The sequence below is a fragment of the Suillus paluster genome (assembly GCF_016628075.1).
Source record: "Suillus paluster strain FC165 chromosome Unknown EDB91scaffold_55, whole genome shotgun sequence".
NCBI classification, from domain to species: Eukaryota; Fungi; Basidiomycota; class Agaricomycetes; order Boletales; family Suillaceae; genus Suillus; species Suillus paluster.
The window spans coordinates 126,614-152,171 of record NW_024537615.1 but is presented as its reverse complement, the minus strand read 5'-3'; the positions used below and the strand labels follow the sequence as shown (position 1 = coordinate 152,171).

Sequence of the window (25,558 nt, the reverse complement as noted above, 5' to 3'; positions counted from 1 at the left end):
CACGGGGCTTCCCAATAAATACAGTGTACGACTGTAAGTGTGGCCCAGTGCTCGACTCGCAACGTGTAGGCGCCTGTATAAATCTTTAAGCTTTAAGACTGATACTTGGCTGATAGCCGTCAAACTATATAGACTCGGAAGGAAGACAAGCATCTAGGTCCCTTCTTGGATAGCCTTCGACTCAGTGGACGGCTTGTTTTCAGCGGCCAGCCCAAACTACATTGGTGGGTAATAGCACGGATATTATTAATTCAAGCCCCGATTCAAACGCAACCACAGTGTAGAGTAGGGTCGACGGTGACCGGTCGTAGACCGGATCTGCTAATTTACATAAATGATCAATTACTATTCAAGTATCAATTGCATACAATGCGTTCGATCATCCATATCTTTTCTTTTCTTCCTTTTTTACACTTTAGTTGTTTATCTCGTCAGTCTGGAGCCTCGAGGGGGAATACATCTAGATCTGATATCAGAGATGGATGATGAGGAAGCCATGAGTTTATGTAAACAGGTTTAATCTGGTGGATATGCGTGCTCACAATTCTAGAGACTAGATGGGCCCATTTCTCCAGGCTGCCAATCCCCGAGTCGGACTGATGCATCAAGTCCATCTTTTTCCTCGAGCTTCTTATCTCAATTCTGAATCTAAATTTGGGGCGCCAAACCCAACCCAACCAGAGTAGTAAGTTTGATCTGTTCAAGCATATCTAAACTCGGATAACCCGATCAAACTTCACTGGTGTACAAGAGTACCACCGTAATGATAAAACCATAGCCAAGCGGAACTCCTCAAGAACACTGATTGAATCAGTGCCTTCATTTTCCATGCGGTGTTGGGGGTAAACCTGGTGGGCTGGTGACCTGTGAGTCTATGACCCAAGCCGTTGTGTCTACCAATGACTTGACTTGCTTGTGACCATTATGTTTATGTTGAAAGGTGTTATCATATCTGGCTCAGCAGCAAGAGTACGGCGCAAAATTATACATAACTAACTTTGATGCAACTGCGCGACGGAGAGAAAGCTGTATCCAGTCAGTGTTCGTCGCCCAGTTTGGTTTCGCTTTGCGGCCTGATTTAATAGTTCTTTCAGTACCAGTTCTGCATGCACATCAAGGACATGATGATGGTAGGTGCCTGATGGGTTGAACTTCATCCTTCTTTCAAAGTGTGGGCTGTGCCCCTGCCTATCAGCACCGCAGAAGCCATACTCATTTCGGCTCGGCGGCAGGCACTGGCCTCGTTGTACTCATGCGGCTTGCGGATATATAGCTGGAATTACCCCGCTGGAGTCGAAATTGGTTCAGTCAGCAATGTCTTCCTCAACGCAGGACCTCATCCCACAAATTGACCTTAGGAGCACGTTCGGGGCACTTTTTATTGGTGTCATCGTTGCAGCAGTGTTAGTAAGCTATTTACTCACAACTCAGCGCTTCACCAAGTATTTGTCATCTTAACATTTCACGAAACAGTCTCTTTGGCGCAACCAACGTTCAAGCTTTCGTCTACTTTCAGACGCATAGGGACACGGGAAGAACATTCTATAAGCTCGTTGTACGTCTATGCTGGTTTCTCGTCAGTTCAGTTCTTGATTATATGTCAGGTCATCTGGCTTTGGTATGTATCATTCGAGTTGCTATCATCGAGCGCATCCGAATTACGCGGTCCCCTGAAATTTTAGGATACTTGATACTCTGCACCTGGCCTTGATCATCCATTGCGTCTACTATTATCTAGTGATCAACTATGCGAACATTGGTGCACTCACGGATGTTGTATGGAGTTTTAAGGTCAGTTCCTACTTTGGTCCTCCGCGCAGCCTCTACTAAGACATTACGGTCTCGTGCAGCTTCAGATAATAATCGACGTGAGTTGTATTTGCTGAGATCTGCGATGGGCCTCAGTCACACTTCGCAGGTTTTTATCGTCTATGGGGTCCATGTGTAAGTTCGATGTGCAGAGTGTTATATGCAACGTCCAAATAATACTTTCTTGCGCCTTAGCCTATATGTCCATCGCTTATGGATAGGTATTTATTTCCCTCCTACCAAAGGACTTCCACGACTCATGTGAGGCACCTAGTCAGCAAAGGCCGATCAAGAGTTCTCCCTATAATAGTGGTAGGTGGACGATTGATGTACATGTTCAACAGCATTTTATTATGTTGATTCACTATTAGGGCATAATCGTGGTATTGGTTTCAGGTAAGCTTGTTACATAGAATTGCACTTCGCTCGAGATTAAAGATTTCTTCAGGTGTCGCCATCAGTGAGTGTTCAAATGTATTATGATTGTCGGCCCACCATTTTGACCCAATATCGGCAGCCCTTATGTGGGCAATGTAAGTGAATCATCGCACCGCCTAACTACACGAAGTGCTGATATGTAGTGAATAGATATCAGTGCCATGTGTTCGCGGATCTGGTTACAATCGAGTGGTCGACATACATGACTTTGGGAACGATTACTTTCCTCGATATCATCATTGCATCATCGCTGTGTTATTTCCTGGCTACCTCCCGTACTGGCTTCTCTGGGTGAGCAGCGGCCCTTTCACTGTCGGAATCTAACATACTCACATGGAGTGCTTACTAGTACCGATTCTCTCGTCACAAAGCTCATGGGTTATATCGTCAATACCGGCTGTCTGACGAGGTATTCCTCCTTCGAGCCTATCCCATATCTCGACTCATATCTCGTGCAGTATGTGTTCAATGGCAGTTATGATTACAGTGAGGTTACAACGGCTGTGTCGTCCATCTCGTCTCTGAGGGTCACATACAGTGCGCAGTGATGCCGAACAATTTCATATTCCTCAGTATTGAGTTTTTAGTGGCTAAATGTATGACCACAGTTTTCTCCTAGGATCGTGCTGATTAAAATTACAGTATATGTCAACTCGTTCCTCGCACTCCTGAACGCGCCATACTACCTGCAGTCCAACACAGGCACTGTCGATTCTTCTATGCGCCACGGCGTCTACCGTCCAGAACTACACCACGGCGTGTCGCAGGACGAAGAATCCCAGACATCCCGGAAGAACATGATGGTCAAACATCCCGACGATGAAGTGGCGGTACATCCGATTCCATCTGTCATGGTTGGTAGTTGTGTACTGGTGATGGAGAAGTTACTGAATGACACGCTTTAGCCACAGGGGCCGTTGGAGGTGATGGTGGAGATGAATTCCTTCTCGTCTGTGTAATGGATGATGATGCATGTATTGTTATCTGTCCGTCTTGTCACGAGATAGGACATTGTGAGTTCTTATTAAATTATCACACTAAACAGTTTTGGGGAACGAGAGCAGTCTAGGCCACTACACCTGCACCTGCAGGTTACAATAAAATATCGTTACTGAGAACTGTATACAAGTGCACATACGACTTCCTGCCACCAGTGTTAGTGACCTTGCCATTCCAGAAAGGCCTTCTTGATTTCTTTGACCAGCAAGTCCACTTCTTCGCAGCATCGAGCAACGCGTGTGCGCGTCTTACACAGTCCTATGAGTTGATTGAGCTGACCAGGACTTAATTGTGGTCCGTGTCACCTACAACATGATATCCAGTCTTGAACACGCGCTCATTGAAGTCGTGGTCGGAGCGATTAATAATGTTGTGGTCTGTTATACTTGAAGTCGTTCCTTCTAAGTAGCGGCATCCACAGCAAGACCACACGATCGGCATCAGATGAGTCTAGGCTCGTGACGTGGATGGGATGTCTGTTGGCGGTCAGATGCGTGACGGTAATGCAACTTGTCAGCTCAGAACTATTAACGTATCTTTGTGGATGGTAAGTTTGTTAATCCGACGAAATTTGCATATGTTGAGAGGTCAGCTGTAAGGACAGTGCAAGGCGACTGTAGCGGGGGAAAATCCAAGGCTTGAAGCTTAATTTCCTATGTATAAGCATTAGAAGGAACGGCTATCTTCCTTCGTCTATATAGGGGAGACTAAGAAGTATGTATGCTGTATGGGCTTCTTTTGATGGGCTGTAGCACGGGGTCCCGTATTAAACTTTTAAGGCTGATAATTGGCTGATAAGTAGCCTAGGATAGCCTTCGACTGTCGCCAGTGGTTCGATTCACGGCTTGTCTTCAGCCCAAACCATCCCGACTCGTAGAGGAGGGCATGATCGGTGATCACCCAGCCAAGGGTCATGGTCTGTGTTGGTAAAGATTTGTAAGTGGGATCTAGATATATCTAGATGCGCCAGACAGCGGTGAGCTTGACCATAAGACGTCTGGCGCCATCGAGCGGAGGGCGCTTGTATGCTGATTGCGGCAGACCGTTGATCAAAATCATAACAAACAACGGTCGACTGTTTGTTTCAAACTCCGCTCTCATCTGGGCGAGGATATGGGATACGGGTATTTGTAATATTCTCTAGACGAATCCGCTTCTTATGCCAACTACATCAAGTCCTTCTTATGTCCTAAGGAATTCTCATCTCAATTCGCGATCTAAAAAATGTATGGGGTGCCCAACCCACCAGACTCTGAGTAGTAAGTTTTTATCTGTCGAGAAAATCTAAACTCGGAAAGGCCGATCACAGGCATACAGGTAGTACCTGTGATTATCAACACAGCCGAGGAGAACTCTTCAACTACAGTGTTTGAAATTCATTGAATGAGTGCCTTCATTTTCCATGGTAGGCATGGCATGGCGCCGATGACCTCTGGTGACCTGTGGAGTTGCAAGCCGTTTTGTCCATCACAACGGCTTGTGACGTGATCATAACGTGTATGGCGAAGGACGTTTACAATTTGGCTCAGTGGCAGAGTACGGCGGTTTGATGCAACTGCAGAGGGAGCCTTCTCCAGTGTTCACTGCCCAATCTGATTTCACTTTGTGGCCTGGTCTAATAATTCTTTCAGTACGCGTTCTCCAAGTAGTACGCAGGCGATCAAGAAGATGATGACGGTAAAACACCCTTCTTTCAAAGTGTGGCCTGCACTGCGCTTCGTGACAGGCCATAATCCGCATAGTAACACTGATCAGGCCGGCGGCAGTGCGCTACCCTCATTGTACTTGTGTGGCTTGCGGATATATAGTGAGATTATTCCGTTGGAGTCGGAATTGGCTCAGTCGACAATGTCCTCCTCAACGCAGGACCTTACCCAACAAGTTGACCTCGGGAGCACGTTCGGGGCACTTTTCATTGGTGTTGTCCTTTCAGCAGTGTTAGTATAATATCTGCTCACAAAGCTCAGCGCTTGACCGAGTTCTGTCGTCCTAACATATCTCACGGAACAGTCTCTTTGGTGCAACCAACGTTCAAGCTTTCGTCTACTTTCAGACGCATAGGGACACGGGAAGAACATTCTATAAGTTCGTTGTACGTCTATGCTGGTTTCTCGTCAGTTCAGTTCTTGATTTTATGTCAGGTCATCTGGCTTTGGTATGTATCATTGGAGTTGCTATCATTGAGCGCGTCCAGATTATGCCGTCGTCTTATATTTTAGGATACTCGATGCTCTGCACCTGGCCTTGATCATCCATTGCGTCTACTACTATCTAGTGATCAACTATGCGGACATCAATGCGCTCACGGAAATTGTATGGAGTTTTAAGGTCAGTTCCTCCTTTGACGCTCCGTGCAGCCTCTACTAAGCTATTATGTGCTCGTGCAGTTTCAGATTATAATCGACGTGAGTTGCATTTGCTAAGTTCTGCGATGCTCCCCGATCACACATTTAATAGTTTTTAATCGTCTATGGGGTACATTTGTGAGTTCGATGTGCAGTGTTATATGCAACATCTAAATAATACTTTCTTGCACCTTAGCCTGTATCTTTATCGCATATGGATAGGTATTTGATCCCCTGCTAAAGGATTTCCACAACTCACTGGTGATGCACCTAGTCGGCCAGGGCCGATCAAGACCTCTCCTTATAACAGTAGTAGGTCTACAATTGATAGACATGTTCTACAACATTTAATTCTGTTCATCCACTATTAGGGTATATTCGTAATCTTGGGTTCAGGTAAGTCTATTTAATGGAAATGCTCTTCGCTCGATCTTGAATATCCCTTGAATCAGGTGTTGGCATCAGTGAGGGTTCAAATTATACTCCTTGTGTTGGCTTATCATTTTAAGCCAATGGCAGCTCTTATGTGGGCCATGTAAGCGAAATATCGTACTCCTTAACTACACGAAATACTGATAGTGAGTAGGTATCAATGTCATGTGTTCACGGATTTGCTTAAAATCGAGTGGTCGACATACATGACGGTTGGAACGACTACTTTCCTCGATATCATTATTGCATCGTCGCTAAGCTATCTCCTTGCCACCTCCCGTACTGGCTTCTCTGGGTGAGCAGCGGCCCTTTCACTGTCGTGTTCCGCTATACTCACGCGGAGTGCTTACTAGCACCGATTCTTTAATAACAAAACTCATGGGTTATACCATCAATACAGGCTGTCTGACGAGGTATTCCTCCTTCGAGCCTATCCCATATCTCGACTCATATCTCGTGCAGTATGTGTTCAATGACAGTTATGATCACAGTGAGTTTACAATGACTGTACTGTCCATCTCATCTCTGAGGGTTACATACAGTGCGCAGTGATGCCGCAGAACTTCATATTCCTCAGTATCTTTTTTTTACTCGTTAAATGTATGACCAAGGCCTTCTCCTGGGATCGTACTGACCAGTGGACTCTTTTAAATTCCAGTATATGTCAACTCATTCCTCGCACTCCTGAACGCGCCACACTACATGCAGCCCAACACAAGCCCTAACGATCTATCCACATTCTGTACGCGCGATGGTGTCACCTATCCAGAGGTCCACCTGTCGCAAAACAGGGAACTCCAGGCATCCCGGCACACACATCCCGACGCAGTGACGCATCCGACTCCATCTGTCGTGGTAGGTAGTTGCGTTGCTGGTGATGGAAGATTCACTCAATGATATGCTTTAGCCACAGCGGCCGATTGAGGTGATGGTGGAGATGGATTATTTCTCGTCAGAGTGATGGATGAGTATGCATGTCTTGTCGCGAGATAGGACCTTGTGAGGAGAAGAGGAGTCAAGCCCACTACACTTGTACCTGCAGGTTCAGTACACTAAAACATCGCTACTTAGAAGTTAGAAGCAATTTGTACCTATATAGAAGTGCGTTTGAGACACACGACTTCCTATGGATTGGATGACAGTGATGGCACACCAGTGTAACCCTGCCTATCTCAAGTATAGTAGGATGTGGCATCTTATCGCTGGTCCGCGCACTGCAGCTCTAACAGCAACTCACTGCTTCCTACAGCGACCCGATCAGGATTTCTGCAGTCTGGGAATGAACCCTAAATAGTACATGACTACAATAGATCCCAGTCGCCAGCGCCCATCTACAGAAGATGTAGTGCTAAATTTTAGTGTATCTGATGGATATCTGCTACGTGTCTTACATAAATCTTTGCATTGTTCATCACTTATCATGCATCTTTTCATATTCCTTAACGCATCTCTTTGTTCTATCGTGGGCGAGTTATCTTATACGGACAGCGCCACAATCTCACGTTAGGGCTGGATCAGTGCAAGGTGATTATCGTTGGGCAGAGATGCAATTGTAGCAGGGGACGATACTCGACTGATTTTTTTTCATCAAATATTATCTGTACATAGAATGTGAGCACGAATAACCGCCGGCTTGGTCATTACTTTAATACAATGCATCATGGACGTTCTTTCCAATGACGGGTACCTAGGGAATACTGTGGGTAACAAAACAGACGGTATAAATAGCAGAAAGAAAAATACGACTCAGGAGATATCATGCAGACAACAGGATCGCGAGCCCCGCCGTATCAAATCGCATCACAGCAAACACGCCTGCTCCTTTAAATCCCGCAAATTACTTCCTGGCAAATCCATCATCATACTCGACTTGCTGATCAACTGTGATCTGAACGCCCAAACCCGTGCGCGCACGCGGGATACCACCATCAATATCCTCCCCAACAATTGGAAGGATAACCTTGGATTCCTCATGAGGGGTGACGCTGCTTTTGTCGGCGTCCCACTCTCCGCCCTCTTTACGACCGGCCACCGCCACGGACGCATCACGCATATCACCGAGGGTGAAAGTGTGGTTAACGCCTCTTGGTCTGGTCCCTGAGCCAGAGAGCGAGTGTGTGTTGGCGCCTGATGAAGAAGCAGCGTGGGAAGAAACAGAGAACGAGCCTCCGTTGGCAAGGTCCCCTCTAACGGAGAGGATGATGCGCATAGACATGGTTGTGGTAAGCACAGCTGCCATGCTGCTAACGATTGTCTTGATGGGGTCGGTTGGATCCGTGGGCGTCATGATGAAGTAGAAGAGGACGTTGACAAGGTTTACAAGGAGAATGGCACCGTAGAGGTTCAAGCCGTCACGAAGCATGAGACGCCAGTATGATACTTTCTTGGCTTGGAGTGTTTTAATGCTGCGTAGAGCAGCGAGGACGAAGCTGGTACCGTAGAGCAGGGTAGGAGCTAGCCAGTAAATTCCAACCCAGCTTGCGTTATTCAGTGGACCGGCGATGCATCCCTGGCCATCTTCAAGATGCACAGAGCGATAGAAGCCACAGCAAATGGCAGTGACGACAATCTGAACAGCATACAATCCCCACATGGTTGCACGAACGTTTTGAGTGTGGTCGTAGATAGCAGATATGCGCATGACATGAACGGCGGAAGCCACAGCAATGAGAATTGCTGTACAAATTGGCTCGTATGGCCAGAACCTGACGCAGTCTGTGTCTTGTATGACTGTTGTACTAAAGAACATTACGCCTGTAGCGTTTCAGATTAACGCCAGAACTCGTGCGATAAGGCTGGAATTAGCTCTAATAAGACAACGCACCTGTTACAACGAAATCTGCTAGCACCCAAAATTGCAAAAAGTAATACATGGCCTTCAAAGCTGGCCATTTTGGCTGACGCCCCAGCTTGTAGGACCTGGGAGTAAGAACGAGGGCATCCCAAGCCAAGACTGTGAGTGTACAGACAAAAAAGTACTTTTGTGCAGATAGATGAGGTGGAAGATCTAGTGAAGGAGGGAGGGTTGGGGTGTCTGTCGAGTTCGAAGACATTGGGGATAGAAGGGAACGTAGGAAAGGCGATGAGCGCTAGATCTACATGGCGAAATGAGCAGCTATTTTATTCGCATGGGAGGCAGTTCCATCAACTAATGATTATGTCAGCAAAATCTGATCCCAAGACTCTGGTGCCCAGGGTCCTCCCACGGTAATTCGTAAAGAAGCCGTAACGGTAACGGTAACGAGCTCACTAGTAGATGTTCCATCCGACGAGCTCGCATAATATTAATGTCTTCATCGTCGTTGTCGTTGTCGTCGACGACGCCTACGCTTACTATCCCAGTTCAACAGCCGACGACAACAGAAACTGATGCCGGTGCGCAGCAGCCATCTACGTCAACCACGCTATATCTGTATGTTGCCTGATCCCAGCATCATGATTCACTGGCTTACACAGGCTTCATCATCCCATGCACTGCTTCCTAAACGTTTCATCTCGTATTTGCAAAACGTTTTCCTCCTTGTGATCTCTTATTTGGATAATCTGGCCTTGTTTACAATAACGTGCGGCTCCTCAACGTTGCAACAATGAACTCTACAACCAGCTTCACGTTTCTCGCTACACTTTTTGTCCTCCTTCTCATATCTGCCTCTATCATATTCCGCTCCTTCCTCGTTCGCCGCCGCTTTCGTCGTCGTGTCGAAGGCGCTCTAGCACAAGGAATCTTTTTTGAGCTACCACCCTCAGGGCTCGGTCTTACTTCACGGTTCATCGGAGAGAAACCTAGCGTGTATGAAACGTGGATTGAACAGGATGACCTACAGGAGAAGGCACATTGGCAGGCCATTATGGTACGTCTCGAACTGCCCTACCCGTTTGCAGGGCTCGACTCAATACACGACTCAATACACTCCCAAATAGCCTGTCACTGCTCTCCTAACACATAGGGTCGATCCCGCTGCGGAGCCCCGATTACCTCATGAATCTCCACACCAACGACAACCCTCATTCCTTGCGCGCTTCAAACAACGCTCTGCAGCTGTCGATTCACGTCCAGTCGCAGTTATTCGAGATGCCTCCCCAGATGATACCGTCTCGGTGTGCGTGCTGATATCCATGCCTCACCCAGATTCCCCAATGCGCTTCAAGCACTCCTCGGAAGATCCGGCTGCTCTATCCAACTCACAATTAATTGATGCCAAATATCCAAACCTGGCCGTGACGACAGGGAGGGCCAGTGATGAGGAAGGCGTCCCAAACGTTGTCTTTGGTGTCGCCGAGCTGCCCGTGCTGGGTGGCTGGGCAGAAGCAAAAGTGGCGTAATGTTTCAGCCATGCACTTTCCCTGATATGACAAACATGATACTACTATGGTAATGTGGAACGGCATGGATTTTAACTTTGCATCGTACTGTATTCACGTCAAGCTTGGCTTTGTACTCTTACTACCACTTACCCACACACCGTGATACTTACCCTCCCAGCTATGTATGTATATTTTACATCGGAAGTCCGGATTATTCTGTGCCCTGTGTTATGTCATACCCTCGACGTCTTTTGTCTTGCCCCGCCCTTATCTGTCGCATAGACTCAGAGCCCTAGTGCTTCCTATGTATGTTTCTGTGCCTTGGTGCAAATAAACGCATCATCACGCAGGCTATAATTGACCATATGATCTACTGAGGGATTGCATCCCAAAACGTCTCCCAGGCTGCTGAGGCGTCGATGGACTGACCTCGAACAGGATCTTCATATAGCATCGTCATAGATCACCATCACCATCATCATCATATCAGCGGCCAGCCAGGCTTCTGACACCGCCAGGCTAAGCCTCACAGCGATTATCTATCATGGATGATCTTATATCATGTTGATATTTAGGCTGATCTTGCGGTTGTTGTTGCGTCTGTGTGAATCGTGAATCGGCCAATCGTCGAAGCAGCTCTGGGGAACTCGGGGTTCCGGGCCTCGCTTCACAATTGATTCTTATACAACTTCCAGTTATGACCAATTATTGCATATTGAATATCGGCCCGACTTCATTATAGGCTCGGATACCGCCTACGCTGATACTCGCCTTTCGAATCCCTCTTGTTCTGCTTCGAGCCTTTGATTCATCAGATCGTTGTGCAAGCACTGCACGTTCAGACTGATAATATAGCGGTGGGCATACACTTGGCGCGAAGGTGTTTATCGCGATCAATTAAAAACCAGACTGGCCCCCAAAACCGTGGCACTCTAGAAGGCAAGAGGTGGGAAATCTCATCTTGCTGCCAGCGAGCAACAGCTTAAAGCGGAAAACTCGTGTGAACAGCCAACCTCAGCCAGATGCTAGTGATTCAGAGCTTTGTGCAACCCGATCAACGTAATGGCCAGCTTGACCTCATTTGGCATAAGTATCACAGAACTATGCCCCAGGGGAGTCTGGGGAGAACCCGCCTGGTCAAATAATGAGACGGTGGAAGAAGCCTCAGGGCAGTGAAAGAAATAATCGTGGTGAGACAAAATTCGTAGAGTTCGCAAAAGTTCTCCGCAGGATGGGTTGCTTTTGTTATAAGATGGTGTTGTAAGTAGCTAACCGTAGTTGCGGAGTTGGTGTGACTGCAATTTCAACGTGATCACCCCGCAGGGCAGAGCCAATTTAGCAGACCGTATAGAAGGTAGAGTCTCGACTCTCGGTCGTTTCATGAATTGGAACGGACTTAGAGATGCTAGGCCCTCGCTGTGCAGAAAATCTGGAAAATAGACAGTCCGACTCCGACTCCGAGTTCACTGAAGATAGTAAGCATGTTGCGTTGTGGACTGGACCATTAGATGCGTTCAATATGGGCAAGATGCAGCTACTGACATCGAGTCTCGACTTGATCTGATCAACAAGTTGCACGTGGCTCGGGCCGGAGCGCGATACTCTCCTTCAGAGTCCTCCTCCCAACTTTTCCGTTGCTCTAAGCTCTTTTATCACGATATCACAGTTTCAGGTTTGCTGCCTTCCTACCCTTTCGTTCCACCCCCACGTTTGCGAGTAAGTTTGCTTCTTGATCGTGCTAAACCTAAGCGCTAGATCCTCTGACAGATCTCCGATTTAGTGTGTGGTATTCTAGGGCTGCTGCTCCATGATGCATCGGTAGATGCAGCTCCAGAGATTTCTGAAGGTCTCGCCATGTTGCAGCATAGAGGACAGGATGCGTGTGGCATCGTGACTTGTGGAACCAAGGGTCGATTTTTTCAATGCAAAGCCAACGGTATGGTACGGGATGTCTTTGATGAGAAGGCCATCGCAAAATTGATCGGAGGTATGGGTGTTGGCCATGGTAAGCCCTTGAATTAACGTGATCCTGCCAAAGATTATCATACTGTTATCTTAGTTCGTTATCCAACTGCTGGCAGCTCGAACCACGCCGAAGCACAACCGTTCTACGTTAATTCACCATATGGTATCGTATTTGCACATGTGAGTCTGTTTTCAAGACTTGTCCCTCAGAATCGATTGAAGGTGATCTGCCTAGAATGGGAACCTTATAGATACTCCTTCACTCTTGCAATTTATGGACGCCACTGCACATAGACATATAAACACATCGTCCGATTCCGAACTTCTACTCAACCTTTTCGCCAACAATCTCCAGCAGACAGGCAAATTTCGTATCAACGAAGACGACATTTTCGCTGCTATAGGAGGCCTTATGAAGCAATGCACAGGAGCATATGCGTGTGTTGCCATGCTTGCTGGCTTTGGGATCATTGCATTCAGAGATCCAAATGGCATAAGACCAGTCGGGATGGCTTCCAGAAGGGTCAACTCTGGAAGAGACTACCTCTTTGCAAGCGAAAGCATTGTCGCTGATGCTCTAGGCTTTAGCGAATGGGAAGATGTAAAGCCCGGTTAGTCCTTTTTCCCACTGTCAGCTGCAGCTACTGATGTCGGGCTGTGGGTAGGCGAAGCAGTGATAATCACTCGGTCAGGGGTTTCAAGAAAAAGAGTTGCAGAGCATGCGGTCTTTGCACCAGATATTTTTGAATACGTCTACTTCGCCCGCCCTGATTCCGTGCTCGACGGCATCAGCGTTTACCGCAGCCGCATGGCCATGGGCGATGCGCTTGCTGTTGAAGTCGATAAAGTTTTAAAGGAGTGTGGCATCACAGTGGATGTTGTCATCCCCGTTAGTGGTTTCCTCCGTTCCAGGAATGTTTATTTTAAGATTTGCAGGTCCCTGATACATCTCGCGTCGCAGCTTTGAATCTTGCTCAAAAGCTCAACTTGCCTTATCGAGAGGGCTTCATCAAGAACCGCTATGTTGGCAGGACATTCATTATGCCAGGTCAACAAATGAGGTAATACCTACTGGTTAACGTAAACCCAAAGGGGTGACGCTCTTTTCACAGACGGAGGAATGTCAGGAGGAAACTGAACGCCATGGCCTTGGAGTTTTCTGGGAAGAACGTACTCCTTGTTGATGGTAAGATTTAGAGCAGCTGAAATCGATCATTTCGTGACATACATTCTAGATTCCATCGTTCGCGGTACCACGTCAGAAGAGATCATCCAGATGGCAAAGGATGTCGGCGCAAAAAAAGTCATTGTCGCAAGCTGCGCGCCACCCATACGGTAACCCCTACCAATAAACTTCGCCAGATTGCTGATGAAACTTTAGGCACTCGAATGTCTATGGCATCGATATGCCTTCAAGGACAGAACTCGTCGCATATGGGCGCAGCACCGAAGAGATAGCCGAAGCCATCGGTGCTGACCTTGTCGTGTTCCAGACTCTTCCCGACCTCATCGCATCCGTGCGACAATTCAACCCGTCCATTTCAACGTTTGATTGCTCCGTATTCACAGGAGAGTACGTTACCGGTGGTGTCACTGCGGAGTATTTGAACCAATTGGAGTCACTCCGTGCGGATAACGTCAAGAACAAGGTCACCGTGAACTCGCGGGAAAACAAAAGTGAGGGCAGTAGGGTCAATGGATTCCACAGGAGGGAGAATGTAGTAGCGTCTGGCGGTCCAGTCAATGGCGCGGACGACACAGTTGGATTGCACAACACCTGGAATGTCAGTTGACAGTCATCTGGTTTCTTCTGTAGACGCCGGGTATATGTCTATTATAATTTCTTGATATCCCTTGTCTCATAGTTAGATATATTTCGTCGCCTAGAACGCGAGGAGCATTTCTGCGTAGTGAGCGTCAGGGTTTAAGGGGTATGCGTCTAATGTCAACGTCAACGTCAACAGGGATAGCGTGGATAGCAAATGACAAGCAAACTCGGCATACACTACTGAGACAGTCGTGCGACAATGGATAATAGATGATGATTCCAACAAATACAATTCAAGTGCTGAATAAGTGATCAAGCAAAACGTATGCAGTGGAGTGAGTAACTCAATTTGGACGTTATCGGGTCGGCATGATACGCGCATTACTGGTCTGTCCCGGAAGCTGAGAAAGGGTGCGGTGTTTCGGCATAAACAAAGAAGCCATGGGGTCCTTCTTGTTTATTGGAGGCTTTGACGGTCGCTGTTCCCCTGTGGATGGTGATGACTGTGGCATCTGTAATGATTTCGATGGGCGAGCAGAAGGAGGAGAAGCAGCCAACTTCTGGGGAGTAGTGGGGCCTGAGGGAGCCGAGACTGATGCTGTAGGAGCTTGGCCAGATGTCTGAGGCGGGGTAGGTGGAACAGGCGGTCGTTTATAGGTGACTGTCTTGACGGTAACCATGCTCTTGGTTGTTTGGGAAGGTCCAGGTGCTGGGGCTCTTAGGCTAGGTGAACTGTGTATCATGCGGTTTCGCTGAGGAGGAAGGATACGAGCCGTGTACATAGAGGTACGCAATTTCGTAGCCTCAGTCTTTGTCTTCTGAAAGAGTGTCTTGGGTTGACTTGGCGCTCCCCCTTGATATACAAATGTCAATGAATGACCATTGGAAGAGTTCAAAAAATTCAACGTACATCCTCGAGCACGTTTCGGGGGAGGTAGGCGATCAGTGATCTTAACCTCACGTTCCTTCTTCCGTTCATCCGCTTCCATACGTTGACTGCGGAGACGAGAACCTACTAGTTCAAGTCGTTTGGCCTCTACTTCTCGGAATAGCTGTCGCGCCCTCTGTCAAGAAGTGTTCATAAATTCAAGAAAAGGCTTACGAAGAATTGCTCGCGCCACGATTCAGGAGCTTCAGCGCCTTCTTGCAAATATTGCTCGGCCAAGAGTGGAAATGTTCTCCAACACAGTCGTTGCCATATTTCTTTGATAATGTGAGAGAGCAGCGGAGAGACTGGAATCTATTGGACTCACCAGAGGTATCATTTACAAGATACTGTAGGAGGTAGATTAGGAATCAAAGCACGAGGGGAGGAGATAGGACGAACGGGTGACGATTGTTCCAGGCGAAGAAGGGTGTCTGCAGAGCAACATTCTAGCACTGGCTTAATCACATCATAGCGTATAGCATCGTCTCCCAAACTGCTTATAGCTGGACCAATAATCTGCATGAGTCTCGGACGATGATGTTTGATGTCTTCGGTACGCACAATCTGTATATGTAGAGAGGACTGTATATCACGGTCATCTTAGCATACGACCACATAGACAGTGCGATAGAAGAAACTCACCACGCTGGCAAAATGTGACCAACGTGGGCAAACGACGAGGCTGCCCTTCAATCTCGGACAACATAAGAGAAGTAAGATAGCTTGAAAGGTAGCCTGCTGGACAGATGAGCAAGGGAATATAATTTGTATATAAGTCAGTGAATTGGCTGAGTTCAGTAACCTTTGATCATTGCTGTGGGCCTTGACCGCTTAAATACTGCCCCCGAGCCCACGCCTCGGTTGTTGCCTTTTTGGAGATTAATACCCGGTGTACACTGTGGATCGAAAGGAGACTAGCTAGAATTCCACCATTGCAGTGCATCTACTCCTACAAGACGCGGGAGATGCATTAATTAATATAGCGGAAGTTAAGTCATCGTAGATTATCAAAATCAAAGTAGTAGTCGCTCTGGTGCACGAAGGTGGCAATATAAAGGTCCAGCCAGAGAAGCGACTCGAGTACGAAAAACTAAGATAGTACCATCATGATGAGCGCGCGCGAGAAAGAATCCGCCTCATTCATCTCATATAATAGTCGATCTTGATTAACGTCCAGTCATTGCGCCTAGCATGCCCGCCCGTTTTGAGAGGCAAGTCTATAGGATATTTTCCAAATGACTGGCGCGGGTAGCTTAGAAGTTGAGTTGAGCCCTTTTCTCTAGCTTCCTGTATAATTCGCGCATTAAACTCACGTGTGAGATAAATTAGCTCGCACAAAAGTTGCTCATCAAAACGAAATGCCCATTTTGAATAATATAAGAAGCGCATAGCTAGTGGCCGATTCCTCTCGTTCCCAGCATTAATATTTATTGTGATAACTTATAAAGAACCCATAAGGTATTTGCGAGTCCTATCTGGTGAGAAGACGGACAGCCAACAGTCCATCACATTGATGAGAAAGACTCCATTTCCATCTTCACCTCAATCGGCCGCTGTGGTAAAGCGTGTCATTTAGCCCCTTTCCATCATCAGTAACGCAACTACCAACCACAGTAGCCTGAACGGGTCGAGTGAGATGCGGAAATTCATCATCTGGTTGTGTAAACACACTCTTCCGGGGTGCAGGGAAGTTCTCGTCTTGCGACGCACTAAGGCGCAGATCCGGCCGGTAAAAGTCGCGGCGGGCATGGAACTCGGAAGAATCAATATTGTCTGCGTCGGCCTGTGTGTAGTATCGCACATTCAGGAGTGCAATGTACGAGTTGACATATACTGGAAAGCGCACCACTGGTCAGCAACTTTGCACAATCCCAAGAGAATGCTTTGGTCATACATTTCACCATTATGAATTCAACACCGAGGAAGATGAAGTTATTCGGCATCGCTGCGCACTGCGAAAGACCCTCAGAGACAAGACGACATTAAAACAATTGGAACTTCACTGTAATGATAGATGTCAATGAAAATACACTGTACGTGATATAAGCGAAAGTATGGAGCAGGGGAGAAGAGGAATACCTCGTCAAACCGCCGGTACTAACTGTATAACCCATGAGCTTTGTTACGAAGGAATCGGTGCTAAGTACTCGGTGTTAGTATATCAGATCCAGACGGGGAAAGGAACGCTGCTCGCCTAGAGAACCCGGTACGGGAGGTAGCTAGGAGATAGCATAGCGATGATGCAATAAGGACATCGAGAAGACTAATTGTGCCCAACGTCGAGTATAACGCCCAGTCGATTTTAATTAAATCCTCAGTCACTTTGCACTGATATCTGTTCGCTATCAGCACTTCGTATAGTTGAGGAGTACGATGTTTCACTCACACGGCCCAATTAAGACCTGTCATTGATTTAGATTGGGTTAAGATGATATACAATTGAACTCTCACTGATGGCAACTCCTGGAAATGATTTGAAGATCGAGCGGGAGTAGTAATTCCAGGTGACTGACTCACCTGAACATAGGACCACAAATATGCCCTAATAGTAACGATAGAATGAAATGGCACCCTCGTGAATACCAATTGCACACCTACCACTATAATAGGGAGAACTCTTGATCGGCCCTTACTGACTGTGTTCGTTTGTCGCATTAGTCGTGGCAAATGCACTGATAGGGGAACAAATACCTATCCATATGCGATGAAGATATAGACTGGCCACCAAGGAAGCATTACGGGCATGTTGCATACAACATTGTACGCATTGAACTTACAGATGTACCCCCCAAACGATTATCGTCTATGGAGAGCATGTCTGAGAGTGTCACAGAGCTAATCATTCACACTTACGCCAACTGGGATCAGAAGCTGCACGAGCCCATCAATATGCTTGTAAAGGCTACTCCAAGGGCCAAATTAGGAACTCACTTTGGAACTCCATACAAGTTCTGAGAGCCCAGCGGTGTTGGCGTAGTTGGTCACCAAATAATAATAGAGGCCATAGACTATCAAGGTCAAGTGCAGAGTATCAAGTGTCCTAAAATTTCAGGGTACAATGCACGATCTCGACATGCTGGATGATTCCAACTTGAAGTGATACCTACCAAAGCCAAATGACCTAAAACGGCTTTAAGAATAGAACTGAGAAGAACATAGCATAGACATACAGCCAGCTTATAGAGCGTCATCCCCGTGCCTTTATGTGTCTGAAAGTAGATGAAAGCTTGAACGCTTGTAACACCAAAGAGACTGTTCCGTGAGATGTTATGACAGAAAATGCTTAGTTTTGTCCGCATACTAGTGAGAATAGTGAACTAACATTGTTGCAAGGATAGCCCCGATAAAAAGTGCCCCGTACGTGTTCCCGAGGTCAAGTTGTGGAATGACGTCCTGGGTTGAGGAAGACATTGTTGGCTGAGGAAATTCTGTAAATTTTCACCACACTATATATCCCACAGCAAGGCTGTAGAGCTTTAGCACATGATCCTCATTTTGCGATGCACCATGGCTGTAAGTGGCCGTAAGCATCGAGACCGTCCATCTGATGAAGCACAGCCCTGCGTGATGTGAACAGTATTGATGTCGGCAATCTACCATTATGCTGTTCTGTAGTTCGACTGGATCGCCTGCGTACCGTATGATACGCAGAACTACTGAAAGAACTTCTCAAAGTCCAGACCCAGCAAAGCGAAGAATTCGGAAGGGAAGTGCAGGAGCTCATCGTAAATGGATCAATCACTGCAATTCGTTGCCAGAGTGCCAGCACTTCTAGTACTATATGTGGCGTGGGTGGTCATAGTAGCTGTTGCCTTTGAAAGATTAGAATATATCTTGGGGATCATAATGACAATCAGTGCCTGTAAAAGCTTTGCGCACCGTGCCGTAGTTTATCCTTGACCGCATTCGGGAAAGATTCGAACTGTGCGAAAATATGACGTCCCTGGACGCCCCGGTGATGTTGCCGCAGATTTCTGACTTGAGCTCGGGCTCTTCCATGTTTGAGTGAGAATCAGCGCTATAGATAACTATATCAGACGGTGCCGGTATAAATGAGCTGGTACCGCAACATACCTGGTCAGACCTGGTCCCAAACTTTCCAAATAAACACAAGTGACAGGATTTGTGCTGAAATAGTCCTTGTTGTGGTTGTACACTGGTAATTCGTGAAAGCGACTACTTATCAAAGGTTTGAGACTCGTTGTCTCATTGTTTCGTCGTTGCTTGGACTTATATCGCGTCGCTTTGCTCCCGGTAGGGCCAGCAGTCACAGGCAATGCGTGTTACCTCCGAATGCTTTAGTGTTGCGCTGCAGGGTTGCTTGTTTGGTCAGTGTTTCAGGATCCTTGCAGTGTTTGCATCTCATACTGATTAGCGTCAGAGAGGAAGAACTTGCGTCGTGGTCAGTCTGGACTCGTCGTTTGAACCAATGCTTTCCATTGCGCGTTTTGTGAGAGAGGTAACACTCTGCCCTATATATTGTTCTTGAAGAATGGAGCTTCTGTGCTGGACCGTCAATTTGCTCGTGATCAGTCCTTCTTCGTGTGAAGGATTGACGGTGTGTGAAAAGTTTTCCATTCTACTCTGGCATCGCGGTTTCTTTCCATGGTGCAGTTCACTTAGAGCCAGTTCGTCAACGAGATGTTGACGAACATCTGGCAAAATAACATCACGTGCGAAGGTTGTCGGCTTGGGCCGTCCCGAGGGTCGGAACTTGAAATCTGAACCTTGCTTCATGTTTCACCTATACATTTTATCATCATGAATTCGTATCCCTTGGACGATCAACATCGTAAACAGATCTGCACTTGGGCGGCCACTATTACCGCCATCTGTGCCCATTATACAACTGTTCTCATGGCCCAACCAGTTCAGGCTGCCAACAAGGCACAATGGAATGACCTCGAGATTAACGCGCTACTCGACTACCTGATCATAAATCATGCAGAGGGTGGTGATGGAGGAAATTTTCCACAGGAAACTTTCAACAAAGGGGCAGCTTTCCTGAATGCTAATGAAAACCTTGAATCAGTGGGGCCGCTGAAGACTGGGAAGAAGGTGAGGACTAAGTGGACAACAGTAATATGTTATCTTGATCTTAATCTATTACGAACTGATGGTTGTTTTTAGCTCAAAAAAACATTCTCTAGCATTGAGACGTACCGCAACCAATCAGGTTGTCACTGGGACAACAACACGGGAGCATCGATCGAAGGTACAGACGCGGGAGTTGTGTGGAAGGCCTACGTTGATCAGCAGGTAAGCTATCATTATTGTATGTGTCTCATATACAGGGACTGATTACAATAGTGTCATGCTTCGGTGCGTCCCTTCCGGAACAAGGGCTGGGTGTTCTACGACAAGATGTTGGAGATCTTAGGGATGAACAGCGGCGCTCGTGGAAGGCATGCCTTCTACCCTACCTCTGCAGGTCCACCCCCCACCTTGTCAGCCAATGCACTTGAAGCCGAAGAAACAGGGCATATTATTCTAACAGCTGCCAGCATGGGTCCCATTGGGGACGCTGTCAGCGCCGCCCCACATGCAAGTGATGACGTCATATTCCCACCTAGCACCATCATCCATGAACCTCCTCTTTCCACTGTTACTACAACCTCTCAGTCCTCCGGCAACAAGCGCTTGCGCACCGACACTTTTCTATTCGACTCTACTGACTCAACATCTTATGCCTCCATGGCTGCTCCAACTAGTTACTCTGACCATCCCCAGCTATCGTCCCTCCCGCTTTCCTCGACCCTGGTGTCGTCTGCACAACCAGCCATAAAGAAGGCCCGTGCGTCCAGACACAGTGGTCAGGAACTCATGAGCAGTGCTGCCAGGGCAGCCAAGATCACCCCTGCAGCCGCTGTCATGGGTATGCAGGGTGCAATCAACCGCCTGACTGATGTTCTTGAGAAGTCATTGACTACCCCATCCATGTCTTCTGCACCATCACTCAACGCCAGCACAAACACCATGACCCGTGCCTTGGAGATTATGCATATCCAAGATGGACATCTGTCAGGTCACGGAGAGAGCGATGTTGATGCAGATCTTCGGCCGTCAGGGAAATGAGAATACTCTTGCTGCTTACATTTCGCTTGATGGGGACTTTGAGACACGTTCTCAATATATCACCTTGCTCATGGCGAAGCTGTAGATATCATGTACCGCTCGTGTTGTGTTTAACATGTCTCATACTCGTAACACCATGTAGTTCCTATATCATGTACCGCTCTCATATCATGTCGCTCGTACACTCGTATCATGCCGCTCATATCATGTCGCTCGTATCAATGCAATCGATTTCGCGCAAGTGCCAGTTACATGTACTTGATGTCGTCTATTCTAGAACCGACCCAATCCATCCTCCTCATCCTCCGATAAAGCCTGGTCTGATAGATCATTGTCCGAACCACCTTCAAGAACACTTCTTTCTTGCAAAACTCACTGATAATCTAACCACATCTGCTCCGCAATGTGATCACGAGATGCATGAACATCTGCATCAGCAGGTTCATGGTCATCTGCTACCGCTGGTTGCTCCCAGTCTCCAGTGTGCACATCACCAAGGTCATTGTCTGCATCAACAGGGATGGGGCCTTCTGTAGGGTCATGGAAATGGATAAAGTTATGTAGGCTGCACAAAGCGGCGGGGATCTGTGCCTGAATCTCCATAGCATATGACGGCGATAGAAGGAGAATGCGGAAGCGCCGTTTCAAGACGCCAAAGATGCGTTCGATGACGTTGCGTGCTGACGCATGACGCAAGTTGAATAGTTCTTTTTTGTTAGCTGGTCTGTAGGCAAAAATGAGTATGCTCCAGCGGCTGAAAAAAAAAATCTCACCTTATGCTTGCGCGGCCCCATTCCGTGAGGTGGTAGCGGACACCACGATATGGTACAAGTAACTCAGGCCGTAGAGGAAAGCCAGCATCTGCGAGAAAGTACTTTCCTGGAGGTATGCGAAGGTCATGAGCACAGGCATCCTCATAGATGCGGGCATCTGTGGCCGACCCTTCCCAGCCAGTAAGCGCGTATGTAAAGTTCATCCTGAAGTCACAAGCAAAGAGGCAATTTTGAGATACAGATCCCTTGCAATTACGATAAGGCCCGCGTTCAAACGCCCGAGGTGACACGTGAATATGGCTTCCGTCAATGGCCCCAACGGTATCCTTGAAAAATGGCCAGAACTTGGGGTTCTTGCGAATTTTGCATGGGATAGATGCATCCGGCAAGCGAACATATTTTGAATAGAAGGGGGGGGGACGAAAAGATAAAGAGCATCCTGCGAAAATAACTATGTACAATGAGATATAGCGCGCAATTAAAAATATCACCCTCACCGAGATATAGTCTCATTCGAGCATTGAAATCTTTCACCGGTGTGTCTGATAGGTAAGCCCGTGACTACTGTGTAGAGGAAAATTGCTAGTTGTTCCTCTAGCAAGACGAACTTGGAGTCCGTGTGCCCAAGGGTACGAATCTCTGAGATGAGTTCTGCGAACACATGCGCATGTACACCAAGCTCGCATCGTATACGCTCAGGGTGACCAGTTAATAGTTCTATGACCCACGCTTCTCCCAAGAGAGCAGATGTGTGATATGGTTCTGGATAGATTGAGTGTAAGATACTAGTTGTAGCGCTAATCAAGATGCTGATCAAAAGGATCGTGTATCGTATGAGACGTTGCTGAACTTCGGGACGATGGGGCATGAATAGCGGGACATCCAATCGAAGGTCGATGGGAGCAGGGACTGCTGGTAGAGCGTCCATTGTCAGGAATATACAGTACATACATTGTACTAGTACTGCGACGGCTAGATAGTATGTTCAAGTTCCGACCCTCGGGACGGCCCAAGCCGACAACCTTCGCACATGATGTTATTTTGCCAGATGTTTGTCAACATCTCGTTGACGAACTGGCTCTTATGTGCCACTACTTCGGGGCAACCGCCAAATTGATGGCCAAAAATTCCTAACCCTAACCTTATTGCCAAAAATGGCATGGTAGCTTTGATGTTAGTGTACAAGATGTCCTATCCCAACAGACAATTTGTATGTACAGATGAAGTTGATTATTTACACTGTTTACAATGGCACAAAAATCCTGCAAGTACTGCAAAGAGGCAGCTGCTCGTGCAAGACTCGCCCAACAAGCTTCTCAAGTTTACACTATTGAAGTTGCTACTGTGCTGGAGTGTCAGACGTCTCAGAATCGAGGCGCAACACAAACAACAACAACAAAGACCCAGATACTGAAAGAATTGACCATTAGTGAGTATTAATACAGAATCAGCGCTAAATAATACCTGAAAGAATTGACCAGCATGACGTTAAAGAAAAAGGAGGATGTATGACTTTCTGAAGACAAATACTAAACGAGTAAATGAGAACAAACACCATATCCCGTGACTGAAACACGAAAGGTTCATGACATTACCCCCCTCTTAAAGGGCTGTGTCCCACAGCCAAGGCTGGTCATCCAAAGCACCGTAAAATTTCTCGCTTTCTTCTTCTTTCCTTAGGTTGATATGTTCATGCTTCTCGAAGACTCCATCTTCCCAATTGAACAAATAGTGAGGGATGCAACTCGGTATTGTGAGATTTTCAAGGTGTTGAAACCAAAGTTTCATAGTCAGCATAGGACGAGGTTTGCAAGGATGATTTCGATGAAAGTCAGCAATAGATCCAGGTGCATGTTGCAGTTTGGAAGCCTTCAACCATTCCCATTCTTCACATGGAAAGCCTTTCCAGTGTACTAAATACTCGAGTCGATCTCGACGAAGGCGAGAGTCAAGGATTTCTTCAATCTCCTGTTCCTCATAACCTTCAATGAGATACAGGGGAGGAGGTAGAGGTTTTCTCTGTGAGGGGAATTGAGCCGGTGTATATGGAGAGAGCACACACTTGTTGAACACTGGGTAAATTGTCTTCCATGTCTTTGGCAGGTTTAATTTGAATGATGACTCTCCGTGTTTCAACAGGATCCAGAATGGGCCATAGCATTTGTCATTGAGCTTTTTCATTGGATGATCGGAAGAAATGTGAGTAGCCTCAAGCCACACCTTATCTCCAACCTTGAACTCGTGTGAAGGGCTGCGTTTCCTGTTGTAATAACATTTCATATCATCTGCTGCCTTCTTCATAGTGTTTGAAAGTCCAGTTGCCGGACCGGAAAAAGACCGGCAACTGAACTGGACCACAACTTTTTTGAACTGGACTGCAGTTGCAGTTGTATGTCAGTCTTTACTGGTCCGGTTGGCAGTTGCTTCATTTGGGCACAGGTAATGAACCGCTCAAAAACCGGTTGCAACCGGTGTGGGGAACGTCCCCACTGTAGGCCCGTATCCCGCATATTTCCCATGCCTTCCCACCATTTTCCTGCATGTTCTGCTACCCATCCGCATCTTCCCCGACCCGTCTGCTACACGGAACCAAGCGGAACACAGCGGAACCCAGCGGAACAATTGCCTACCACATGCATTATATTCCTTCAGCCTTTGGAACATCCTCCTACGTCCTGTCCATGTCCTTCCATCCTCGCTGGTGAGTACTAGCTGTTATGATCAACGTTCACCGATTGGCAAAGGTATCACACAACCACTAGGACTCGTCAAAGGATAAGAGAATAGATGATATTGAGAGTGAACGTCTCTGTCTACACAAGGTAGGAATGAAGAGGTTAAGTCTAAGGAGTTCTACTGACTACGACCTAAACTATATACTACTCTCTAGGCGGAGATATCTGAGTATGAAAGGTAGTGATATATCTATATAAGATCATAACATTGCGCCTAGGGTATAGGGCATCTTATCAACCAATCAACTACAAGAAAGGGTAAAGGGTTCATAGGGGTATCGGTGATTAAGCAGGGTCTCAGGGTACTGCTTCTATTTCAGGGTGGACGGAGATTAAGAAGGGTGAGAGAGTTCTGTGACAAGAAGTCTCGAGCGGTGATTAAGGATCTTGATAAGAGATGGGATCTGGAGATGTATCGGGTACGATCGGATCTAGGGTTTCTCCAGGGTCTTCGGTAATGAGCATGCTTCTCTATGAGTAGTGCTTCTGTGATAGGGTTTAGGGATTCAGCTATGACTGTGCAACAGGTTCTTATGTAAGGGGTTCGGTGAATGACAGAGGTAACTCTTAACATGTCATGTGTGGGAAGTGAAGGTCTGCGATGTGAAGGGATGATGACTCTTCGAGAGATACAGTGGCTCAAAAAACTGTCCGCATGTTTGTGCTATTTTCACTATCTACATTATTGTATATGAATGGACAGGTAGACCAAGGTTATGCTAGTGGGGTACTCTGTAGTACTCCCTTGGGGCATGAATGTGAGCCCTTGACCGTGGGAATCCATGGTAATGTGGTGGCGCTATAGGCCTTAAAAAATGATGACTCATGTGGACAGTTTTTTGACCCAAGTATTTTACACAGATAATTAGCTGTTCTAGTATTTTGTGTGACCTCCCTTGCCCTTAATTCCTGCCTCTATCCTTCTAGGCATACTTTCAATCAATTTCTGACAATCCTCTGCTGTAATCTTTCCCCACTCCACTGTA

The 25,558-nt window shown here is 47.0% G+C and overlaps 7 protein-coding genes across 7 annotated transcripts; 4 read left to right on the top strand and 3 right to left on the bottom strand.

Annotated features, from left to right (window-relative positions):
• The first annotated feature begins 1,040 nt into the window (after nt 1–1,040).
• Nucleotides 1,041–3,395, top strand: EDB91DRAFT_1301101 (uncharacterized protein). The gene is made up of 16 exons (XM_041324983.1): nt 1,041–1,403; nt 1,474–1,555; nt 1,605–1,618; nt 1,683–1,791; nt 1,851–1,868; nt 1,919–1,944; nt 2,005–2,030; nt 2,084–2,121; nt 2,181–2,205; nt 2,258–2,269; nt 2,327–2,342; nt 2,398–2,538; nt 2,597–2,784; nt 2,835–2,843; nt 2,890–3,101; nt 3,153–3,395. The coding sequence occupies exons 1-16, from the start codon at nt 1,315–1,317 to the stop codon at nt 3,204–3,206; spliced, it is 1,059 nt and encodes a 352-aa protein (XP_041174166.1). The 5' UTR covers nt 1,041–1,314; the 3' UTR covers nt 3,207–3,395.
• Nucleotides 3,396–5,094: 1,699 nt separating this feature from the next.
• On the top strand, nt 5,095–7,291 carry EDB91DRAFT_1301081 (uncharacterized protein; the record flags this gene model as incomplete). Its single annotated transcript, XM_041324982.1, has 16 exons — nt 5,095–5,183; nt 5,257–5,338; nt 5,388–5,401; nt 5,466–5,574; nt 5,634–5,651; nt 5,704–5,729; nt 5,788–5,813; nt 5,866–5,903; nt 5,963–5,987; nt 6,044–6,055; nt 6,111–6,126; nt 6,178–6,318; nt 6,377–6,513; nt 6,566–6,616; nt 6,682–6,878; nt 6,931–7,291. The coding sequence occupies 16 exons, from the start codon at nt 5,095–5,097 to the stop codon at nt 6,982–6,984; spliced, it is 1,035 nt and encodes a 344-aa protein (XP_041174165.1). The 3' UTR covers nt 6,985–7,291.
• A 154-nt stretch (nt 7,292–7,445) lies between these two features.
• Nucleotides 7,446–9,163, bottom strand: EDB91DRAFT_1150079 (uncharacterized protein). Its single transcript, XM_041319388.1, has 2 exons — nt 8,848–9,163; nt 7,446–8,777 (listed from the first exon to the last, which is right to left on the bottom strand). Exons 1-2 carry the CDS (start codon nt 9,074–9,076, stop codon nt 7,861–7,863), a joined length of 1,146 nt encoding a protein of 381 aa, XP_041174164.1. The 5' UTR covers nt 9,077–9,163; the 3' UTR covers nt 7,446–7,860.
• A 73-nt stretch (nt 9,164–9,236) lies between these two features.
• Nucleotides 9,237–10,727, top strand: EDB91DRAFT_1150077 (uncharacterized protein). The gene is made up of 3 exons (XM_041319387.1): nt 9,237–9,435; nt 9,628–9,874; nt 9,945–10,727. Exons 1-3 carry the CDS (start codon nt 9,311–9,313, stop codon nt 10,344–10,346), a joined length of 774 nt encoding a protein of 257 aa, XP_041174163.1. The 5' UTR covers nt 9,237–9,310; the 3' UTR covers nt 10,347–10,727.
• A 1,003-nt stretch (nt 10,728–11,730) lies between these two features.
• Nucleotides 11,731–14,086, top strand: EDB91DRAFT_1251535 (phosphoribosyltransferase-like protein; the record flags this gene model as incomplete). Its single annotated transcript, XM_041323393.1, has 10 exons — nt 11,731–11,803; nt 11,857–12,044; nt 12,096–12,333; nt 12,388–12,473; nt 12,529–12,904; nt 12,959–13,182; nt 13,230–13,354; nt 13,406–13,479; nt 13,529–13,628; nt 13,675–14,086. The coding sequence occupies 10 exons, from the start codon at nt 11,731–11,733 to the stop codon at nt 14,084–14,086; spliced, it is 1,896 nt and encodes a 631-aa protein (XP_041174162.1).
• Nucleotides 14,087–14,251: 165 nt separating this feature from the next.
• EDB91DRAFT_652341 (RNA polymerase II transcription factor SIII subunit A-domain-containing protein) lies at nt 14,252–15,796 on the bottom strand. The gene is made up of 7 exons (XM_041327997.1): nt 15,632–15,796; nt 15,551–15,571; nt 15,389–15,492; nt 15,315–15,336; nt 15,164–15,264; nt 14,972–15,113; nt 14,252–14,914 (listed from the first exon to the last, which is right to left on the bottom strand). The coding sequence occupies exons 1-7, from the start codon at nt 15,693–15,695 to the stop codon at nt 14,418–14,420; spliced, it is 951 nt and encodes a 316-aa protein (XP_041174161.1). The 5' UTR covers nt 15,696–15,796; the 3' UTR covers nt 14,252–14,417.
• A 510-nt stretch (nt 15,797–16,306) lies between these two features.
• Nucleotides 16,307–18,589, bottom strand: EDB91DRAFT_1226279 (uncharacterized protein). Its single transcript, XM_041320984.1, has 16 exons — nt 18,312–18,589; nt 18,160–18,241; nt 18,097–18,110; nt 17,921–18,029; nt 17,843–17,860; nt 17,767–17,792; nt 17,681–17,706; nt 17,588–17,625; nt 17,441–17,531; nt 17,376–17,391; nt 17,184–17,324; nt 17,069–17,128; nt 16,993–17,020; nt 16,884–16,941; nt 16,599–16,822; nt 16,307–16,542 (listed from the first exon to the last, which is right to left on the bottom strand). Exons 1-16 carry the CDS (start codon nt 18,398–18,400, stop codon nt 16,495–16,497), a joined length of 1,068 nt encoding a protein of 355 aa, XP_041174160.1. The 5' UTR covers nt 18,401–18,589; the 3' UTR covers nt 16,307–16,494.
• Between the last annotated feature and the right edge of the window lie 6,969 nt (nt 18,590–25,558).